The sequence below is a fragment of the Heptranchias perlo genome, chromosome 16 (assembly GCF_035084215.1).
Source record: "Heptranchias perlo isolate sHepPer1 chromosome 16, sHepPer1.hap1, whole genome shotgun sequence".
NCBI lineage: Eukaryota > Metazoa > Chordata > Chondrichthyes > Hexanchiformes > Hexanchidae > Heptranchias > Heptranchias perlo.
Genome location: NC_090340.1, coordinates 14666515 through 14690537, shown reverse-complemented (window position 1 = coordinate 14690537; position 24023 = coordinate 14666515). Strand labels below are relative to the sequence as shown.

Here is a 24023-nt window from a genome sequence, read left to right as displayed (position 1 = left end):
TATTTGGAATTCTTTACCCCAGAGCTGGATCCTCAGTCGTTGAGTATATTCAAGATTGAGATCGATATATTTTTGGACTCTAAATGAATCAAGGGATATGGGGATCGGACGGGAAAGTGGAGTTGAGGTCGAAGATCAGTAATGATCTTATTGAATGGCGGAACAGTCTCGAGGGGCCGTATGGCCTACTCCTGCTCCCATTTCTTATGTTCTTATGGAAGCGTCAATGGCAAACGTGAAATAAAATATCAGTTGAATGTGAACATCAAGTGTGGTTATAATTACACTGAAACATGCGATGAGCAATAACTGCCGCTATTTGACACTAGATACGTTTTCAGTATGTTGCAATTAACAGAGTTAAATTTAGAACAAGAAGTGTTGGTGCTTCGAGCTGAGCGACTGATCCATGTCATTTACTTAGGTCGACAAAGCGATTCGCCCGTGTCAATATTTAGCAACACATCAGTGTAGCTAACATCAGACGGTAAAACTCCCAGCTAATCGCTTAAACTTTATCAGAACACAGGACGCCCACGCATTGACCTTTTCATTCCTGCACATAGATGTGTCACTTTTTTCGGTTAATTAATTATCAAAATAATCTGCAGCACTTCGACTCCATTTTGAAGTAATGAATTGTTATTAGATAAGAACATCAAATGTGAAGTAAACTGAAACATGATGGCAGGTAAACAGTTGCACATTTCCTTGCATTTTCCAGGCCCTGTGTCTTTCGGGATAAAACTGCTGTCTTCCTGTCGAAACCTGAGCTGATCAAGGCAAGTCAGCACGGATTTCGAAAAGGCAGATCATGCTTGAATTCGAGTTCAGGATGCTTTGGAAAAACAGCAGAGAGACTAGTTATAGAAAATGCAGCAGATGTCGTTTACATGGATATTCAAAAAAATGACAAGGTAACATCACAAGATAATGAATCTTGGAAGTAAGGGCAACAGTGGTGGAAGCAGGTCCAATGGGAACTTTCAAAACGGAATTGGATATATACTTGAAAAGGAAAACATTGCAGGGCTTTGGGGAAAGTGCAGGGGTTGAGACTAATTGGATAGCTCTTTCAAAGAGCAGGCACAGGCACAACAGGCGCATGGACTCCTTCTGTTCTGTACGAATATATGATTCTACCTGGCCACATGGGTTAATAGATGTTTGGAGGACATAAAACAACTGAAAGCTACGTTCGGTCGGTTTGTGGACGAGTCCATAGCCTGGAAATTCCTGCATTCCATATCAGGAGCGCCACCAGGACAGGAAGTCAGAACGCAGTAACGTTACACATAAATCAACACACAGGTTTAGTAGTTTATCTCCCAAAAAAGGAGCGCGAATCGTTGATTTGTAAGAGATCGTAAATAATCTATTTTTATTGAATTTAGGTGTGAAGATAATTAGGTACACCAAGACTATTAGCGAATCATTGTAATTGAAAGTGTAGAGATTTGTCTTTAGTTAAACAATAAAGATTTAATATGAAAGTATGTCAGGAAAGTTCGTTTTTTCTTAAAATCAATAAAATGAAATTTCAGGAAACAGTTGAACAGTAAGTAAAGACTAGAGGCTGCATTCTCTAATATCACGCTGAAATGGGTTACCTCTCGGTGGTATGGTATCACACGGTGTACACACAGGCATTTAGTTGATACCGCAGCGGAAGCCGATCAGTGGACACCAAAAAAAATGAATTCTACATCTAAAATTCTATCGCTATTTGATTCTTGCTTCGGAGTAAACAGCCTCTGTTACTCTTCTTTGGTTTTGCGTTTGTAGCTCGGCATAGTCGGTGCTTCTTTCGTCATTTTTGTATTGCGCCCTTTTCCCTGAGCCAGTCAATGCTAGCGTTGCGTATGTCAGCTTGTCACGGGCTGCCCCTTGTTTGTTCTGTAAAGCCAATGTTTGGAAATATTGTTGATTGGTCGTTTTGCAAGTTTTGTGGACTGCTGCTCTAAACAGTCATCAGCATAATACACAAATAGCTTTAGATACATCACACGATCAAAGTCAGCACAACCCGAAATACTCCACTATCGCATGAATGTTGGTGTTACACTCATGATCTATGTTTCTCTGATCTGTTACTCATCCCTACCTGAGCGTACACGGTCCTCTCCTCTTCATCTTTACGTCTTGGAGTTTTCCTGGCTTTGCTCAAATCTAATGCAGCATAATGCACGATCTCAGCCTCTGTTCCCTGCATGGGCCACAAAGCAAATGATTGATTACGTACCTAGTTCATTGCCTTCACCAGGTTAAGAACTGCTTACCAAACATTGAGCAGAATGACCTGGGCTAGAGATCAAGTGCACAAAGCATAATTAATATATTGGCATAAGTAAGAATATTGAGACCAATGAGTGCTGTGGTCACTATAACTAATATTTAAACCTGTCAGTATACGCTCTACAACACTGTGTTACAGAAATGTTTGAATGAAAGGCCGCTTTAGAACATAAAAGTAATTTTTTCAAATTAAAGGAATAGATTAATCTATAAACCGTTAAAACATAGGTACATTTTAAACGAAACTGGCAGTTTTCTTGTCCGCCACCTAACGTACTGACATGATTGTGATAACATCTCTCCATGAAAGCAATCTTTCTTCACATTTGAACCCTCTGCAGAGCATGAATGAATGAACGTACCAGCTCTTCATGGCGGGTCGGTCCCATTACACGCCCCTCTTCACCTGCAAACCAATTAAATTAAATTGAAAGATTGACAAATTTACTCAGTTTCCATTCAGCGATATCAAAGAAATTTCTAGATTCGGTAGAAAGCGAACATAATTTTCAATTTCAGTTTGTGCTGACAATGTTTGAATCCCAACCCCTGTAGCGATTAACAACGGTGCACAACCATTCCAGGACCGGGGCCTCACACGGTTTCACTCAAACTCATTACGCACCTACAAAGTAATGGGTTGGAAAGTGACTGTGTGCCAGGGCACAGTTCATTTATCACTTGCTGTATATTGTCAATTTCTGTTGCAAACATCCAGATAATGATCGCAAATTTTAATACAATTATGTGAGGATTTCTGCGTTTTAACGTGTAGTTGGAACAATCTGCGCTCCCTGAAAACAGAAACCATTGCCTTCAACTTTAAGTTAAAATCGAGTTCTGCTTCCTCTCTGTTACCCGGAGACTCTCACCCTGAGGTTTCGTCTAAAATCAAGCTTTTACAGTAGATCTTACCTTCTTTATTCTGCAGACGGCACCGCTTCCCAATGACGATCATCAGCACGAGAAACGCCAATCCACCCATCGCACACCCAAGAGCCCAGAAGTAAATGACACTAGCTGTAAGATTAATAGGAACATTAAGTTGTGACGGGCGTTTGCTAAAAAGAGGCCGCACGATAGTGTATTGGTTAAACTATTGATGCTTTCAGTCATTCCGCTGTACAGAACAAAAATAAGAAAGTGTAAATAAAAAAACGTTATTTTTTTAGATATAACATTTGAAGTAACTCCTTCATCGAATAGATGAGACGTTCTGGATTAATCTGCGAAGGTGACTACCGTTTAGGGATCACAAAACAATGTTTTAGGAAAATTAGAAAATGAAGGGGATAAATTTCCCTGGACCGAATGACTTGTCCATGTCCTTGACCATTCTTATTCATTAACATATAGTTTGAGAAAATCGGTGGGGGGAATTTGTTCTCACGGGTTTACTCGCTGCCCGAACAAAATTCGGGATTGCAGCAATTGGTTAATAACCCTCATTCAATTATCCGCACTGTATTTATTAAAGTAAAAATGTCATTGACGAGTAAAGGAGATCAACGGGCGACGGTTTATTAATTATTGTCTGGCAAAGCTAAGAATTGTTAATCAAATGATATAGTGAACCGGCTGCACTGTAACCAAGTTGAGGGTACAGTTTACATGAGATTTATGAGAGAGGTCCCAATCGAACCCGCTGTGGCATGAAGAGATGTGGGGTAGAAGTTGGACAGAGATTTCAGTTCAGAACTGTGCACCAGACGTAGCCGGAAGGGGAAGGGGGGTTCACAGGATTGAGAACTGCATTGGAAGAAGCCAAAGAGCAAACACGTCCACTGCAGCTCCTGGTAATTGTCCTGATACAGGGAAAGCCGGCAGTGGTAAAGAATAAAACCAGTTTAACATAGAAAAAAAACCCGTAAAAGTATTAATAATAAGCAGGAGAGGAAATATAATGGGATACAAAAGATAAACTCCTGTTTATATTTGTTATTCCTGAAATAGAGGAAGTTGAAGGCAAATAAGATTTGACTGAGAATATTTGTGTACCGGACGATATAACCGTGTTTTACAACACATCGAGTTCAATTATATTATACAATAAAACAAGAATTTTATGTATTCGTTGATATTTCCCATGAGTTTCCCGTGAACTATCTTCATGATTGTCAATATGTACAAATTCTACGAAATAGCTGTTTGCGATTTTAACTGCTCTTTTGGACTGTTGGCCTCGTACCTTGTTCAGATTTCGTAACAGTATAGGTCACAACAGCAGGAGTCTGGAGGGAGATATGAGATACCAAACAGGTATAATTGGCGCCGATCGGGACAGGCTGCGTCTCTTCCAAAGAGCTGGAAACTTCATACAGCCCCTCAGTGTTCTGCCGTTTAATGGTATTTATTCCTGTTGCAATTACAACGCCGTTTTTACACCAAGCGAGGGTGAAATTCTCCGGAAAAAACTTTGCCGTTTCACACACAAGAGTCAGAGACGCAGATGGATTCCCCTCAGCTGTCCTGGAGGCAATCTTCAGTGGAGTTGGGGGAGCTGCGGAACAGACAATGAACAAAGTCGAGTTACTTGGCACCATTGGGAGAAATTAAATATGATTCTTTACCTTCGGTCCATTTTATTAAAACAGCACCATTCCAAAACACGGCCGCCTGTCCTGTTAAAGTTCGGCACATCGTCAACACACACCTCATCCATATCATTCATCGTCACCGGTATCTGTTCAATTTTACATGCACCATCGAGTCCAAAACTTTGAGTTACACGGCAGACACGTCGCAACAATCGCTAATCAATGTCGCGTTTCATAGTCCAAAGAATTAAAGAAATAAACCCTGGGTAAAGTTGGCGCGCCCAGTCCTCCATTTTTTTACTCAGTTAGACAGTGACGAGTAATCGAGTAATCTACACATTGCCGATGATAAAACCAGGGCATTAGTCGGTATCGGACAGATCTCACAGCCGAAGCATGACGATTGGTGAAAGAAACTATATCAGGAGATTTCAGCAACACAGTTCCTGCGTATTATTGTAATTATTGGAGGTTAGTGAGGTGACAACGTTGTGAATTCCGAGCTCCACTTTGTTGAGTGAATCCGTTGATCAACAGTTAGTTGGACGCTGGCTTTCAAATCCGTGACGCTAACGAGCCAATCATCATGTGAGAATTAATTTCAAGAATGTCAAACCCCAGAGGCAGCGATGGGGGCAGACAGAGCAGCCAAAATGGGCTAACAACCGTGTCTATAGTGGGGAAAGCGCATTAATATAAACAATTTTCATTCAGCTTGAATTTTTTTTCCGAAATTCCGCTATCAAACCTCTGGTGTATAAATTTATTTGGAGTTACAGTCCAATTGCTTAACATTGATACATTTTACAGTACCCTGCGTGTGGAGGGTTATATTGTACTACCTAATTGGCAGTTCTATGCAGAGAACACGAACATAAAACTTATCTATCTCGCAAAAAGTGTTCATAGAAATGTTTATACTGTCAGAAACTGTACAATAAAGCAAATCACAAAAAAATTCCCGTTTGTTATGTTTGATATGTTTACGACAGTCCCGCTCTCCGGTGTTTCACACTTGCCATGCACAATTAGATGCGATCCGTTTCCATCTTCTCCAACTGTTCCCTGTCGGATCACTGCGCAGTGATAGACTCCAGAGTCTTGGAAAGTCGCGTTCCGTAACTGAAAGAAACCGCTCGCTTTACCTTCCAGACCAAATCGTTTTCTCTTATCGCCCCTTCTGTGCAGGTATTCATCCTCACCCTGTTTCGACCAATACACTCTTACCCAGGAATGGGTTTGAGAGATGGGGAATATGCAGTAGAAGGTGATATTTCCCCCTATGGATACAGTCGCCTGTTTGGGCGTTTGAGTCACTCTGAACGAACTGTGGTCCGCAGCTGTCAGAAAATTTAGTCAAGTACGGGTTAGTTTTATTGGATACGACATGGAGATGGAAGAGAGAGAAAATGAATCGAGAGAGAGGAATTACTTTCACTTCGTTTATGTGGAAATTACTTCGGAAACATTTTATAAATTAAAGTAGCTGTTCTTGTGAATAAAGAGGTACCTGTGTAAATAATCCCCCGGAGCGTCAAGCACAGAAACACCATACTCGCCGACATTCTGAGCAACAGATTAAACTGACGCATTGCACTAATTACGAGTTTGCCACTGTTAAGAATAGTTTGTGGTTGTTTTTCTTGAGATGCGTCGCAACGTCGTTTGACATCCTGTAACTGCGGCTTTAGAACAGATGCTTCGTTTGTTCAGAGCAATATGCTAATTTCTGCACTTATTCGACTGTTGAATGTGTCACGTACAGCAAAGAGTAAGGGAAAATATTTTCTTTCCAAGTGCAGAATTTACTAAAACTCGTGCAGTCAGTGTTGTTTCGTGATGAGTTAAGATGCCGGAATGGAGGTGCGAGTGCGATCATCTCGAGATGAATTTCGCAGGACGTTGATGTGTACACTGGCCATCCTCTGCCCACTACTTTAACGTGACCTAATGCTAAATCAATACAAAGTGGGGTCCATCAGAGATCGTTCATAATCAGGTTTTGGATAATAAGCGGCAATGTTTTCTGAAAAACGTTGGTGAGAAAAAGACTTGCATTTATACACCGCCTTTAATGTAGCTAAACATCCCAAGGCGCATCACAGCAGCCACATAAGGAGGTATTAGGGCAGGTGATCTAAAGCTTGGACAAAGAGTTGGGTTTTAAGGAGCGTCTTAAGGAGGAGAGATAGAAAGGCGGAGAGGTTTAGGGAGGGAATTACCGAGCTTAGGGTCTAGGCAGCTGAAGACTCGACAGCCAATTGCGGAGCGATTAAAATCGGGTCTGCGCAAGAGGCAAGAATTGAAGGAGAGCAGAGATGTCGAAGAGCTGGAGGAGGTTACAGAGATAGGGAGGATCGAGGCCATGGAGGTATTTGAAAACAAGGATGAGAAAATTAAAAACGAGGCCTTCCGGGACTGGGAGACAATGTAGATCAGCGAGCACAGGGATGGTTGGAGAATTAGGGCACAGGCTATTTTAGATCTAGTATTGTGTAATAAGACAAGTTTAATTAGCAATCATATAGTTAAGGATCCTCTGGGGGAGCGTGGTCATGATATAACAGAACTTCATATTGAGTTCGAGAATGATCTGGTTAAGTCTGAAACTCGGGTCTTAAATTTAAACAAAGCCTTTTACATCGGTATGAGGGGCAAGTTGAATAAGGTAGATTGTGACATGACATTAAAAGATATGATGGTATATAAGCAATGACGAACATTTAAAGCAATAATTCATAATTCTCAATAAGTATACATTCCCTTAAGAAATAAAAATCCCATGGGAAAAGTGATCCAACCGTCGCTAACTAGAAAATTTAAGGATAGTATTAGATTAAAAGAAGAGGCTCACAATGTTGCCAAAAAATAGTAGTAAACCTGAGGATTGGGAGGGTTTTGGAAATCAGTAAAGGGTGACCAAGGAATTGATAAAGAGGGAGAAAATTGAATATAAGAGCAAACTAGCAAGGAATATGAAAATAGATTGTAAGAGATTCTACAAGTATGTAAAAAGGGAGAGGTTAACAAAAGTAAACTTGGATCCCTTTGAGGCAGAGACAGAAGAAATTGTAATGGGGAACAAGGAAATGGCAGAGACATTAAACAAATATTTTGCATCGGTCTTCACAATAGAAGACACAAAAAACATACCGGAAATAATGGAAAAACAAGGGTCCAATGAGAGTGATGAACACAAAATAATTAAGATTAGTAAAGAAAAAGTATTGGATAAATTATTGGGACTAAAAGCCAACAAATCCCCTGGACCTGATGGCCTACATCCTAGGGTTTTAAAAAAGGTAACTACAGAGATAGTTGATACATTGGTTTTGATCTTCCAGATTTCCCAAGATTGTGGAATGGTCCCCGTGGATTGGAAGGTGGCAAATGTAGCCCCGCTTTTCATGAAAGGAGGGAGAGAGAAAATAGGGAACTATAGGCCAGTTAGCCTGATATCAGTAGTCGGAAATATGCTGGAATCTATTATTAAAGACGTGGTAACAGGGTACTTAGAAAATGATAATATGATTCGGCAGAGTCAACACGGTTGTGTGAAAGGGAAATCGTGTTTGACAAATTTGTTAGAATCTGTTGAGGGTGTGACTAGCAGGGTAGATAAGGGAGAATCAGTGGATGTAATAATTGGATTTCCAAAAGGCATTTGATAAGATACCACTCAACAGGTTGTTACCACAAGATTAGGGATCATGAGATTGGGAGCAACAGATTAGCATGGATTGAGGATTGGCTAACGGAAAGAAATCAGAGAGTAGTAATGAACGGCTAATTTTCAGGTTGGCAGGTTGTACCTAGTGGGGTGCCACAAGGATCAGTGCTTGGGCCTCAATTGTTTACAATATATATTAATGACTCAGATGAGGGGACCGAGTCTAATGTATAGGTTAGGTTGGAAAGTAAACTGCAAGGAGGACGTAAGAAGGTGGCAGATGGAGGATGACGCCGATAAATGTGAAATTATCCACTTTGGTAGGAAGAATAGAAAAACAGACCCAGAAATATTGATAATCATGGGAATTTGTCTGTCCATGTACATGAATCACAGAAAGTCAACATGTAGGATAATCAAGCAATTAGGAAGGCAAACAATATGTTATTGGAAGGGGGTAGGAGTATAAGAGTAAGGAAGTCTTGCAATTATATCGGGCTCCAGTGAGACCACATTTGAAGAATTGTGTACAGTTTTGGTCTCCTTACGTAAGGATGTACCTTGCTTAGAAACGGTGCAAGGAAGGTTCACCAGATTGATTCCTGGGACAAAAGGGTTGTCCTATGAGGATAGATTGAGTAGAATGGGCCTATATTCTCTGGAGTTTGGAAGAATGAGAGGTGATCTCATTGAAACGTATAAAATTCTTAGAGGGCTTGACAGGATAGATGCTGAGCGGCTGTTTCACCTGGCTGGAGAGTCTAGAACTAGAGATCATAGTGTCAAGATAAGGGGTCGTCCATTTAGGACCGAGATGAGGAGAAATTTCTTCACTTAGAATATTGTGAATCTCTGGAATGCTCTTTGCCAGAGGACTGTGGATGCTGTGTCTTTGAGTATATTTAAGGCTGAGATCGATGGATATTTGTAAACTAAGGGGATCAGGGGAAATGGGGATAGGGTGGGAAAGTCGAGTTGAGGTAGAATATCAACCATGATCTTATTGAATGGCGGACCAGGCTCGAGCGAACCTTATAGACTACTCCTGCTCCAATTTCTTATGTTCTTATCTTAAAGTCGCGTTCAGCAAATGAAAGAAACCGCCTTCTTTAACTTTCAGACCAAATCATTTTCTGTTATCCGTTACACTTTGCAGGTCCATTCTCAACCTGTTTCCACCAACACACGTCTATTCAAGAGTTGTCCTGAGAGAGGGAGATTACACAGTAGGACACGATGTCTGTCCCTCTTAATGCAATCACATGTTCGGGAATTTGAGCCACTCTGATCGAAGTACGCGCCGCAGATGTTAGAAAATATCCGTGGTTAATTGCATTGGACGCAAAACCAAACACTTTGGAAGACACTTCTAGCTACAAATGTAAGAGGTGAAGAAGCATCGCGAAGATTAACTAAATTTCACTGAATTTGTGTTGAGTGGAATATACAGTAGGTGATGTGTGTCCCTCGGAATCTAATCGCGTGTCCAAGAAGTTGTGACTGATCGAAATATTAGAAGCGGCTGTGAGGCAATAGATTCAAAGTTTGGTTAATTTTATTAGATACGTCGTGAGGATGAAACAAAGAAATCAGCAAAATTGGGAGAGATTTGAATTTCATGGTGATTCAGCGGAAACCATTTCACATGTTTTTGTTTATCGAGGCAGCTGGGTTATAGAATTGTAGGTACCTGTGTAAATGATCTTCAGGAGAAATACAAAACTCGTCAACATTCTGAGCAAAGGAGTAAGGTGATTGCTCCCGCACTGTGCATGGATTTGGTAATGTAAAGGTGGTTGCGGACTGTGTAATACGAATTGTGTCGCAGTGACGTTGGGCATATGGCTGCCGATTCAGGAAATAGATTGTAACAGACTGAACTTTCAATACTTGTAACTTTAGCCCACTGCAGAAACGATGGTTTCATAAGCAGAAGAAAATCCCCTATGAATCGAAACCTGCATAGTCATTGTGCCACAAGGGTGTAGGGGTTAGCAATTACCTGCAAATGCAGGATGGTGCATCGAAGATTATGCAGAATGCCCAATCCATGCTCTCGTTTTCTCCAAGGACACATCGTTAGACTAATGTGTTCAGGCTAAAAGCAATAATACATTCCTTTAGGCGTAAGGGAATATAAAGAAGCAGGAAGACGCGGCAAGACACTGGAAGTGTATTATTTAAAGCAGTAAAGATAGAAACTGACCACAAGGGGTTAAACCAGGCTTTATCGAACGCATGTCATACACAGTGCCGTTATCTGCAAGACATTGGATGAAATCCTGTTTTGCATATTTCCCGATGTGATGCGATGCAAGAGCAATGTGATTCTCGCGTTGATCCATGGATTCCATACAATTCAATCAGAACTGGACTACAAAATGGGTTAAACAAAACACATAAGGTGCATTTACGCAGGAAATTTCTGAAAAGCTGCCACAGGGAAAATTAGGTTCTGGCAGTCAAGGATTTATTGCGAAATCGCTTTTTATCCTTGGATAAACATCACAAGCAGATTTCACCAAGCTTTGGACTGTTCACTCACAAAGAAGCAACGGGAGCGGGATTTAGATGCTGACGTCTTGTAGATTGTAGCGGTATGCTTTCTTACATCAGGGTTTCTGGGTGTGTATTTTCTAGATTCGCATTTCTAATGGTTATGATCATCACTGGGACGCGATGCCACTTTTAAAAATAATGAAACACACCTTTACATTTTCTGTTGTTTCTTTTACAAAACTTCAGAGGGAGAACGAGACGTTCCCAGGTGACACAAAGGGAGAAGAACTGGTGCATCACTGAAAACTGAAAGCAGCGTTGTCCGGTGCCTCAGAATCAGTGATTGGCGATTTCAGCAAACAGCAATACGTTAGGCATTTTGAAGTGCAGCGATCGTCACAGAATCATCTCATAAATGGGTCGGAATATCTCGGTAGTGAGAGCAGAAATATTCATTTTAGAGGAGTTGATATGTGAAATCTGCCTTCGTACGTCGTCACTTTTAATATCAGTCCATTGCGAGCTGTAACTCGTCTGAGTGAAGCCCGGAGTGGCTGCATATGATTGCAGATCGTTAGAGGGGCCGGGATTCCAAACGCTGTCGGATAAATGTGACATTGCGAATGATGCAAGGCTTTCCACTTACAAGAAAAAAATATTTGAAATCACGGACATGGATATTGAGTAAACATTCCAATTATTTGCTTAATTATATTCCATTGATTCCCGAGAAAGTCCGTGAGGATTTCAGAATGTCTTTGCTTTTTCCAAAGGACTTTGAAATAAAATTAAGATTGAATTCTCAAATATTTATTTCATGAAAGTGGTAACATTTATTAAGAGATGCTGTTCTCTGTTTTGAACTGCTTAGATAACACCAGTGAGAGACAGACTCTGTGATTTGCAACCTTGTGACTGTGGTTTCCACAATCAAAATGTTATGCTTATGAAAGACTGTACCATGAAATTCCGTGTGCGTTATCCTGGTCTGCTATAACTTCGGCAGGAGACGGGCAAAAACATTAGAGAAACGGTACAAATGGCTGAAAGACTGGGAGTATCGCTGTGGAATGTCAAGGCTAGTAAGCTGGCGTATGAACTAAAGGATAAACTCTTCACACTTGTGCGCCTGGCATAGGCTGAAAGAGAATATTGTGAAAATGTCACCTCCGCTCCATGCTGCCCATTAATTGCAAGAAGCAGAAAAGTTATAGTTAGGTGCTTTAAGGCAGAGATTGGCTGCCAACGGGACGAATGGTAGAGGACCTTTGGGAGCGAGCCTGGAAGATAGTGTTAAGTTGGGGTCTGATGGTATAAAAGGGACCAAAGGCAGTTTAGGTCCTATTCTTCTGGGCCCCCAATTCACTGCAAAGTTGCAAGATCTTGCTTCCCCATTGTTGCCAGATCTCAACAGCACCCAAGTCACACACCATCCCGACTTGGAAATATATCGCCGTTCCTTCATCGTCGCTGGGTCAAAATCCTGGAACTCCATTCCTAACAGCACTGTGGGAGAACTGTCACCACACGGACTGCAGCGGTTCAAGAAGGCGGCTCACCACCACCTTCTGAAAGGCAATTAAGGATGGGCAATAAATGCCGGCCTCGCCAGCGACGCCCACATCCCATGAACGAATAAAAGAATACTGCCGGGGTCCTGTCCTCCGGTGTTCCCAAACCACTGTCTCAGTCATGCTGGGTCCTGCGGCTCCCCTTCTCGGACTTGCTGACCGCACTGTCAGATCTGAGACACCCCCCCCCCAACCCCCACACCTTCCAGTGCTCCCAAACCATTCAACTACATTTCGAAAGCTCCGTGATTCTAGAATTGCCGCCATTGCTGCCGGACGCTGAGCACAACCCAACATCCATCTCACTGACATCCCGTAAGTCAGGCCTTGCAGTTTATTGCCATTATCTCTCTCTTGAGTGTTGCCAGAATACTTGGGCACTCTCTCAATGCAGACAGACCCGAGATCCTCAATGAACAGCTAGACCACAATCCCAATACTTTTAAAACTCTAATCTTCCGAATGCTCCCAGATTCCTGGTCTGCCTGAATGCTGCTTAATCAATTTCCATTCTAAAATTACTTTGCATTATATCCCTGTTCTTAGAGAACCCCCGATTCGGCGAGCAGGGCCAATGGGAGTCCTCCAGCGATTAACAAAATAAACTCTGAAATAAACAAATCACAATGCTCCAGAGGCAATAATTTGATTGATTAAAAACCGAACATTTGCATTTTGATTTAATATTCTGTTACTATCTTGCAGCAACCAATCCAAATTATGGTTACGGAAGTTCCAGTTGTGAAGAATCAAATTCATAAAATCATAGAAATGTACGGCACATAAGGAGGGTATTCTGTGCCAGCCAAAAAAGAGCTACCCAGCCTAATCCCACTTCCCAGCTCTTGGTCCGTAGGATATCGCATTTCATGTGCATATCCAAGTATTTTTTAAATGTGATGAAGGTTTCTGCCTCTACCATCCTTTCAGACAGTGAGATCCAGAACCCTCCCGCCCCCTACCCTTCGGGTGAAAAGAATTATCCTCATCTCCCCTCTAATCTTTCTACCAATTACTTTTAAATCTTTGCCCCCTGGTTATTGACCCCTCTGCTAAGGGAAATAGATCCTTCCTTTCAACTCTATCTCTGCCCCATATAATTTTATACACCTCAATTAAATCTCCCCTCAGCCTCCTCGGTTCCAAGGAAAAAAAACAAGCCTATCCAATCTTTCCTCATAGCTAAAATTCTCCTTTCCTGACAACATGCTCATAAATCGCCTCTGTACCCTCTCCAGTGTAATCACATATTTCCTGTAATATGGTGAGCAGAACCGTAAGCAGTACTCGAACTTTGGCCTAAATCGTGTTTTATACAGTTCTAGTATGACCTCCCTGCTCTTCCATTCGATTTTTTGGCTAATAAAGGAAAGTATTCCATTTGCCTTCTTAACCATCTGATCGACCTGTCCTGCTACCTTCAGGGATTTGTGGACATGCACTCCCAGGTTCCTCTCGTCCTTTACACTTCTCAGTATCCTACCATTTATTGTGTATTCCCTAACCTTGTTTGCCCTCCCCAAATGCATTACCCCACATTTCTCTGGATTGAAATTAACTTGCTCCTTTTCTGCCCACCTGACCAGTCCTTGATATCTTTTGCCATATTTTTGTATCATCTGCAAACTTCTTAATCATGCCCCCTCTATTTAAGTCTAAATCAATGATATATACCACGAAAAGCAAGGGGCCTAGTAATGAGCCCTGTGGAACCCAACTGGAAACAGCCTTCCAGTCACAAAAACACCTGTGGACCATTACTCTTTGCTTCCTGCTACTAAGCCAATTTTGGATCCGACTTCCCACTTTCCCTTGGATCTCATGGGCTTTTACTTTTCTGACCAGTCTGCAATGTGAGGCCTGGACAAAAGCCTTGCTAACATCCATGTACACTACAACAAATGCGTTACCCTCATCGACCTTCCTTGTTGCCTCCTCAGAAAATTCAATCAAGTTAGTCAGATACGACCATCCCTTAACAAATCCAAGGTTTCAAAGATGCTAATCCCCCTAATATTTCCTCTCTCTCTATTTTTATCCCATCCAATATTTCATACTCCTCCTTACCTACAATGTCTCCATCCTTCTTCTCTTTTGTGAAGACAGACACAAAATATTCATTAAGAACCATACCCACGTTTTTCGCCTCCACACAGAGGTTACCTCTTTGGTCCCTAATAGGCCTTACTCTTTCATTAGTTAACTTCTTGCTCTTTTTGTATTTATCAAACATCTTTGCGTTTTCCTTAAAACTCACGCAAGACAATTTCTGAATAATGGGACACGAACTGCACTTGTCAGAACTGTGGAATAAGTTTACAGATCTATCTCAAACTTGTAGCCCAGATTATCAAAAGTCATCTCTTACGGTGCATTTACATTACACTTGTAGCGACTTGAAAGCTGCACTTTTCATACAAATGTCGCCTGAAATTGGAGTTCGGTCTCACTACTGGCTATAAATTCTTTTTGAGCGGTAGCGCAAAAACGGGCCGAAGCGAATCGGCAGCCGGTTTTGCACTCGGCCTGATTTTCCTGTCCATTTACTTCAATGGAAAATAATCGTGCAAAGTGCAAAACGGAATGACGATTCGCTAGCGCCCGATTTGCGCTAATGCACAAGGCGAATTTATACTCCAATAGGACACTGGGGTCGATTTTGACTTTCTGCGAGTAGGAAAATCTGACAGGGTGCACACCATCGCCCATTCTGCGCCCCCGCCAAGGCTGAATTTCACTCCCATGGTCGCTGTCCGATCAAATTAATTGCAGTAGCAGATCGTAGACCACAGTATAAATTCAGTCCTCTGTATTTCCCGTCCCAAAAGGTAAATTGGGCAAGGTTTAGGGAGGAAATCACACCTAAAATTGAGTCCAATTGGCTGTTGTTCCTGGGCATAAGGTCAAACCCACTTTAATCGCTTCAGATTTGACAATGCTATTTTGTGTGCTTGTTTGGTGGCAAAATGACGTCAATAAACTAAATAATTCAGATATCATTTTGGACGTATCAGGCTGAAAGCGAACTCAGGATTGATAGCCTTATGTTCCCGTTGGCAACGTTTGAATAAGCAGTTTTTATTCTGAATTTAAATGTGATGACGTGAACAGAGTGGATCGCCTAAATACCTGGGTCGGGTGACAATAGGCATTAGCAAGCAGGCTCATGCTTACAATACCAAATGTTCCACTATGAGACAGTCGGAAAAAATATCGTAAATGTTCAGCAACTGTTTACCTATAATTCTGTTTTTTTTAGAATCGATTTCCTTATCTAATAATAGTGTTTCAAATTGGAGAATGCATATTCGGGCTATGAATTAATTAGATAACTCGCAATATAACGCAATCCAGATATAGAAGCGTGAAATGTCAGTATGTTCGACTTATCATGTATTCTGATGAAATGTAGGCAAATAGCGAAGGTTTTGGCCATGTGGTTTTTGCAGTACTGAAACTTGTTGTTTAGTAGTGATACAAGCGCACCACTTTCCCCATCTAAATAAAGAACATGGCTCATCAGTTCGCCTCTCCAGAGCAGCAGTTCAAGTATTAAATTTGGTTCTGTTCATATCAACATTCTGCAAAAACGCCGCATATGCAACAACATGAAATGTCCATATTCAACCACGACTTTACTACATACTTGCCCTGTAACATTTCTTAATATCTCCAGTGGTGAAATCTAGAATGTATAATCGCGCCGCCTTAAGACGCAAAACCTGTTCCATTCTTCACATTTTCCGACATTATACTAAATGTGGAACAAACAGCAGGTGTGTTTTTCGAAATACATTAACTAGCGTTTTATTTTTTTTCTCCTGCATTTCTGCTGCAGTGAATTGGTTAAATCCCTCCCATGAAATTTCTTCATGTACGCAATACTGTTCCGCTGATCATACGGGATCCCGAAATGTAATTTCTGGCCAGTTAGTTAAAACGTAAATAGAATTTAGCAACAGTGATGGATTTTTACATAAAATTTCCCCATAATTATAACTATTTTAAGAGGAATGCTGCTAATTAAAGTTGTCCCTTATTACAGTGTTTTATACCTTCGAACTGTAGGATGGAGGCGATCATGGAGAAGATTTTGCGTAGTTCTTCTCCTGATGTGACATCATGACTTCCGACTCTAACCACCACAGGGACAGGACACTGGGCAAAAGTAGGTGAGGAAATTGTAGATGATCTTCCAAAACTTTCTTGGTTCAGGAATTGTCCTCTTCGATTGGCAAATTGCCAAAGTCATTCCATCATTTATTAGAGTAGAAGAGATAAACAAGTAAATTATGGGCCTAATAGTCTAACGTCCGTTGTGGGGAAGTTACTAGAATCTGTTATTAGGGTCAGAGTGACTGAGCACTTGGACAAATATGAACTGATCAGAGAGAGCCAGCATGCATTTGAAAAGGTTACGTCATGTCTAATGCACCAAGTTGATTTTTTTGAGGAGGTAACTAAGGTGGTAGATGAGGGAGTGACCATGGATGTTATTTATATGGACTTCCAGAAGGTATTCGACAAGGTTCCACATAAGAGACTGTTAGCAACAGTGAGAGCAAATGGAATTAGAGGCAACCTATGGATATGCATAGGGAATTGGTTACAAGGTAGGAGACAGAGAGTAGCAACAATGGATATATATTCAAATTGTCAGAATGTGACGAGTGGTGTTCCCCAGGGATCTGTACTTGGGACCTCAGCTTTTCACTATATTTATAAATGACTTAGATGAAGAAATTGACAGCCGTATGTTTGCTGACAGTAACAAGTTTGCTGACAACACCAAGTTAGGTGGCACATTAAATATAATAGATGGGAGAAGAAAGTTGCAATGAGAAATTGATAAAGTGAATGGGTAAAACTGTGTCAGATGGATTTTAATGCGGGGAAGTATGAAGTCATCAAATGGTGGGAAACTAGGACCTGTGGAGGAGCAGAGAGATTTAGGGGTCCAAGTACAGAAATCACTAAAAGCTAATAGACAGGTACAGGAAATAATTTAAAAGGTTAATGGAATGTTGGCCTTTATCTCAGGGCGGCTAGAATACAAAGGAGTGGAAGTTATATCACAGTTATACAAAGCTCTGGTTAGACTCCATTTAGAGTGCTGCGTTCAGTTTTGGGCCCTGCATCTCAGATGGGATATTTGACCTTGGAGAGGGTGCAGCCAAGATTCACCAGAATGATACCTGGGCTAAAAGGGTTAAATTCTAATGACTGGTTCCATGCACTAGGCTTGTATCCGCTTAAGTGTAGAAGGTTAAGGGTGTGTTAATTTTCGTGTTTAAGATGATTAAAGAAGTTGACAGGGTATATAGGGTGAAACTGTATCCGACAGTGGGGAGTCTAGAACAAGGGAACACAACTTTAAAATTAGAGCTAGGCCGTTCAGGGGTGGAGCCAGGAAGCACTTCTTCGCACAAAGGGCCGTGGAAATCTGGAACTCTCAAGCCCAAAAAGCTGTTGAAGCTGGGGGTCAATGAAAATTTCAAAACTAATGTTGATAGATTTTTGTTAGGTAAGGGACTCAAGGGTTACAGAACCAAGATGGGTGAATGGAGTTAAGGTACAAATCACCTGTGATCTAAATGAAGGATGGAACTGGCTTGAGAGGCTAAACGGCCCACTCCTGTTCCGGGAGGGCTGGACTCCCATTGTAATTACGGTTAAAAAGCGCATGAGGGGTGATGAATTGGAAAATATTCTGGTTTGTGGGGGAAAGTTGAGGTAGTACACTGGATGAATCCTGGGTTACGATGCAGACAAGTGTGCTTCATCTGGAACACAACAGGAGGTAATACCAGACACTATCTTCTCATAGGCTGCATGTTTGCAATAGTTGAACGTCATAACAAGAGGTGAATGGGAGACAACCGAAAGCGTTGTAACTGCTTGTGATTATGTTCGTGTATGGCCCTCACAAGGAAAATCAAGTATGCACACCAACTCGTGCACGCGCCAAATTTACTAACATAAATGGACATAATAATAACGATTGATAATTCGCTTTATGAACTCAATCGGATTAATTTTTATTTCTTTGCGTTATGTTACAGATAGAACGCTCTTCTTTGCATCATAACCCAGGACTCATCCATTTACTTGCGACCTCATTGATCTAGAAAAGTCCATTGCTTCCCAGAAAAGCACCCGACTGTTTCTTAAGTGATTATTTTGTCCTTTTTTTAGTTATGAACACCAACGCTTTAATTTTTTGGCGGTTCTGACGAAAAACGTAATGCTTATTTTTTTTCTTCTCCACAGATGTTGCCTCCTCCAGCCGTTTCTTTTTTTATATCATATTTCCAGCATCTGCAGTATTTACATTTTGTTAGGAAGAACGAGGAGAGGCCTACAAAATAAAGCGTAAAACTCTAAAGGCGGTGCAGATGCAGAGAGACCTGGGTGGTAATATACACAGGTCGTTGAAGGAGGCACGGCAGGTTGAGACAGTGGTTGCAAAAGCATACGGGATCCTGGGCTTTATAAATAGAGGCAAAGTGTACAAAAGCGAGGATGTTATGTTGAACCTTTATAAAACACTGGTTCGGCCACAATTGGAGTATTTTGTCGCATTCTGGGCACCGTAGATTAGGAAGGATGTGACGGCCTTTGAGAGGGTGCAGAAAAGATTTACTGGAATGGTTCCAGGGATGAGGGACCTCAGTTATGTGTTTAGACTGGAAAAGCAGGGATTGTTCTCCTTAGAGCAGAGAAGGTTGAGAGGAGATTTGATAGAGGTGGTCAAAATCATGAAGGGTAGAGACAAAGTAAATAAAGAGAAACTGTTCCCATTGGTGGAAGGGTTGCGAACCAGAGGACATAGGTTTAAGGTGATTGGCAAAAGAACCAAAGGTGACATGAGGAATAACCTTTTTACGCAGCTAGTGGTTAGGATCTGGAAGTCACTCCTGAAAGGGTAGTGGAAGCAGGTTCAATTGTAGCTTCCAAAAAGGATTTAGATAGGTACCTGAAGGTGAAAAAATTGTAGGGCTAAGGGGAAAGGTGGGGGGAGTGGTACTTGCAGGCTTAATGGGCTGAATGGCCTCCTTACGTGCCGTAATCTTTCTAGCATTCTATGATTTGCTTGCTTAAAATATATTGATTCATCTACTTTTTCCCCGCTGATTATATAATTTACGTCTTTGCCAAATATTTCTCATAAGTTCAATGCGGGTTTTAAAGCACTTGCTTCATTTCCTTTAGTACCTAAACAGTCCATGCCTTTATAAAACTCATTGTAATTCTCAACAATATTCCCCCACACAGTTGCTCCATCCATAACTTTAAATTGTTTTGTCCTCCTTACATTTGGACAGTCACAGCAAGAAAACATAATTAACCGAATAGCGTCAATCCTTACTTTGGCAGTCTTCTACCTTCTGTGCTGCACGCCTCTCCCTTCACATAAACAATCATGGAATCCCTACCACAGTTCTCATGTTTATAACTTGTTCAAGAGAGAAAGTAGACATTCGACACTGGTTACAAAAGAATACCCACACCGTTTACAACAGGCTATCTTTGGAATCCAGTCTTTAATTCAAATGGTTGGAGATGCTCAGTTCAACCCACGTCAGACTGTGGATGTATATCGATTTATTTCTCTCTTCATTGGCAAATCCAAATTCCCTTCTCTTTCCAGGAATACCTCCATTTCAGCAGATGATTCAATTGCAATGTCTTGTAAAAATAAAGCATACAGGAAGCAAAAGTGATTCAAACTTTCCTTTTAATCCTTGGATCCCTGGACGTGGACGTTTATTTTAAAGAATTCAAGATACACAGGGCTATAAATTCGGCCGTATAGCGCCGGTTGTTTAATCACTACGCAGCCTCCCGAAGTCCCAGAATGGCGTGTGGAATGCGCGCACGCCCGTCCAGCGTGACGTGCGCGGGACGCCATCTTATTAAAGAGTATTACGCATGCGCAGATAAAGAAAGGGGTGGGGGGCTCGCTGGGTGTTAAAATGGGCGGTGTAGCGCCCGTTGCTTCAGCGCTCCACGGATTCTCTGACATCCAAGATGGTGTCTTCGATGCGCACACACGTTTCCATCATGACGTGCACCAAATGACATCTTGGTATAGGAGTTAGCGCAGACACTGATAAGGAACGCTGGAATCAGGTAAAGTAGGGAAAATTAGTGTGCAACGATGATTTAAAATGATAGACACCATTTTGGGACTTCACGCCCAAATCAATGCACGGTCTTAACCCCGACCATCTGAACGTGTCTTCGAGTGCCTGGAGAACCACCCACCAGCGCTTTTTAAAGGGGTCATGCAGGATTTACAGGTTAGTTGCTGGATTATTGCTTCTGGCTGCTGAGACATTTGTTACTGCTTTTGGAGGTCTCCTAGACTTCAATACTCGGACGCGGGGACATAGCCTAACATTTAGAACCAGGATGTGCAGGAGTGAAGTTAGGAAATGTTTCTAAACACAAAGGGTGGGGGAGATTTGGAATGCTCTTCTGCAAAAGGTGGTTGATGCGAGCTCACTTGTGAATGTTAAACCTGAGATTGATAGGTTTCTGTGAAGCAAAGGTATTAATGGATATGGGGCTAAGGTGGGTATATGGAGTTGGGTCACAGTGCCACCATGATCTCAATGAATGGCGGGACTGGCTCGACGAGCTAAATTCCACTGCCACTTGTTGTGCCTTGATATGTGCCACCTTCTCCTGCAAGAAAGTGGGACATGTGTCTCGGTGATGTGCCTGTCATGGTTGAATAGCTGCCAGTGTGTGTGGCCTGTGAGTTGTGGGTGGGTGGCTTGAAACAGTGAAAATGTGTAAGGGTGAGAGGAAGCTTCTGATTGAAAGAGTTGAGTAGTGATGGAAAAAGTTTATTGGTATGTGGGGAATGGAGGGTGTGGTGTGTGGTGCAGTTGTTAGGAGACGCCACTTGATATTTGACCTCACTCACCTTGACCACTCATGTCAAACCATTGAACTTCTTCCTGCACTGCCTCCATATTCATGATGCTGTGCGCTTGGCATTGACTTCACCGCTCACTGTCCCCCGCATCCTGCCACTGCCTTATGAGCATATGGCCGGAGGGCCTCTTGCCCCGCAACCCCACCCACCACCACCCCCACCCCCTGCCTGCGAAATTAGGATGTCCCTGCTTCTGTCCACCTCTTGCACACAAGGTCTCCAGTGCATCAACAGAGAACCTTGGTGCATGCACACTCGCAGGCCTGGTAACAACTCAGCATGGCGGATTGGTGCGGTCTCTCGTGCAGATTGGAAGATGTGGGATTTAGTAGTGTGCAACCTTTATTCAATGTTTTAACATAGCTCATCATTGTGTAAACATAGGAGAGGGGACCTACATCTATGTTTTACGTGTCCAAAGTCTGATCTCCGTTCAGACAGTCGACTGTTATTTTCCAAATAACAGGGAGCAGCTACCTTTAAGAGATTTCGAAGAAACGTCCTCCTTTTAAGAGATTGACCGCCCTCTGTTGGTGGAAAGTGCGAATTGCATTAATTCCACGTGCAAGGACTGGAAAGGAACGCTGACAGCTGGTAAGTCCTCGGGTGGGTCCAAACGTGCGTCCTGCCTGCGCAGGTGCCATTGGGTGCAGGGTAATAGCGCATCACGCGACCTGCACCCAAAAACGGACCCTTTCGATTTTTATCCCCAAAGGAGTCTGCAAAGGGATAGAGATAGGTTTCATGAGTGGGCAAAAATTTGGCAGATAGAGTGTAATGTGGGAAAATGTGAACTTGTCCACTTTGGCAGGAGGAATAGAAAAGCAGTATATTATTTAAATGGAGAGAGATTGCAGAACTCTGAGGTACAGGGGGATCTGGGTGTCCTAGTACATGAATCACAAAATGTTAGCATGCAGGTACAGCAAGTGATTAGAAATTCAAATGGAATGTTGTCATTTATTGCAAGGGGAATGGAATATAAAAGTGGAGATGTTTTGCTACAGTTGTACAGGGCATTGGTGAGACCACATCTACAATACTGTGTGCAATTTTGATCTCCTTATTTAAGAAAGGAAATAATTGTTTTGTAGCGGTTCAGAGAAGGTTCACTCGATTGATTCTTGGGATGAGGGGGTTATTTTATGAGGACAGGTTGGACAAGTTGGGCCGGTATACACTGGAGTTTAGAAGAATGAGAGATGATCTTATTGAAACGTTTAAGATTCAGAGGGGACTAGAGAGGGTAGATGCTGAGAGGAGGTTTCCCCTTGTGGGAGATACTAGAACTAGGGACAACAGTTTAAAAATAAGAGGTCTCCATTGTAAAACAGAGATGAGGAGAACTTTTTTCTCTCAGAGGGTCGTGAGCCTGTGGAACTCCCTTCCCCAGCTTAATGCATCCCCTGGCCATTACTTAACCAGCGACAAGGGATAGGGACCCCAACTGTGCATAGGGATGCTGCTGGGTTGCTATCGGCTAAACCAGCACAGCCACTCTATTTTGCTGATCCATTCCATGGTTTAAATCTGACATTAACGCAACCTGATCAAGAGTTCCAATGTACTTAAATACATCAGAAAATGAGGTGGCTTTCTAAATAAGAGGTGAGATGTCACGCATATGTGACGCCTGCAGAAACACTTAGTACCAGCCAGGCTGGAAAGATTGAGCTGTTTTAAGCAATACATTTAAACTGTTATGAAGTACCTTTACTCGGGTTTTATTTCCACTCTCGCAACGATTTGCTTCTAGATAGCGACTTTAAAATGTCCCCAGGCGCTCATTAAACGCCTGATCAGACAAATCTATAGGCCGAGCCAATGAAGGAGGTATCAGTAAGGATGACTGAAAGCTTGCTCAAATAGATGGGGTTTAAGCAGGGCCTTAAAGCAGAGAGAGGTGGCGAGGCAGATTGATTTAGAGAGAGAATTCCAGAGTGTCGGACCTCGATGGCCTGATGGACCACAGCGAATGGTAGGGCGAATAGGAGCAAGAGGAGGCCATTCTGTTTCCATACACCCACCACCCTCTGGGTAAAAAAAGTTTTTCCTCATGTCCCCACTAATCCTTCCCCCAATCAGCTTATATCTATGTCATCTAGTTCTTGAACTCTCCACTAGGGGAAACAGGTACTTCCTGTCTAATCTATCTGGGCCCCGCATAATTTTGTACACCTCAATCAAGTCTCCCCTCAGCCTCCTCTGCTCCAAGGAAAACAACCCCAGCCTATCCAATCTCTCCTCGTAGCTGCAATTTTCAAGCCCTGACAACATTCTTGTAAATCTTCTCTGCACTCTCTCCAGAGCAATTATGTCCTTCCTGTAATGTGGTGACCAGAACAGTGTACAATACTCCAGCTCTGGCTTTTGTATTCTACACCTTGGCTAATAACGGAGAGCATTCCGAATGCCTTCTTCACAACTTTGTCGACCTGTACTGCCACCTTCGGGGACCTGTGCACATGCACTCCAAGGTCTCTCACTTCCTCTACCCCTCTCAA

General features: G+C 42.2%; 1 protein-coding gene across 1 annotated transcript; it reads right to left on the bottom strand.

Annotated features, from left to right (window-relative positions):
• Positions 1–1374: 1374 nt before the first annotated feature.
• LOC137333257 (tapasin-related protein-like) lies at positions 1375–16707 on the bottom strand. The gene is made up of 6 exons (XM_067997418.1): positions 16628–16707; positions 4484–4795; positions 3211–3315; positions 2658–2701; positions 2105–2206; positions 1375–1896 (listed from the first exon to the last, which is right to left on the bottom strand). The coding sequence occupies exons 1-6, from the start codon at positions 16653–16655 to the stop codon at positions 1723–1725; spliced, it is 765 nt and encodes a 254-aa protein (XP_067853519.1). The 5' UTR covers positions 16656–16707; the 3' UTR covers positions 1375–1722.
• Positions 16708–24023: the final 7316 nt, after the last annotated feature.

Excerpts from the sequence above, each read along its gene's own strand:
- LOC137333257 (XM_067997418.1), bottom strand. The coding sequence starts at position 16,655 with ATGATCGCCTCCATCCTACAGTTCGAAG. Across the intron at positions 3,316-4,483 it reads TGTTACGAAATCTGAACAAG|CTAGTGTCATTTACTTCTGG; the intron begins GTACGAGGCCAA and ends TTAATCTTACAG. Across the intron at positions 2,207-2,657 it reads CGACCCGCCATGAAGAGCTG|GGAACAGAGGCTGAGATCGT; the intron begins GTACGTTCATTC and ends TGGCCCATGCAG.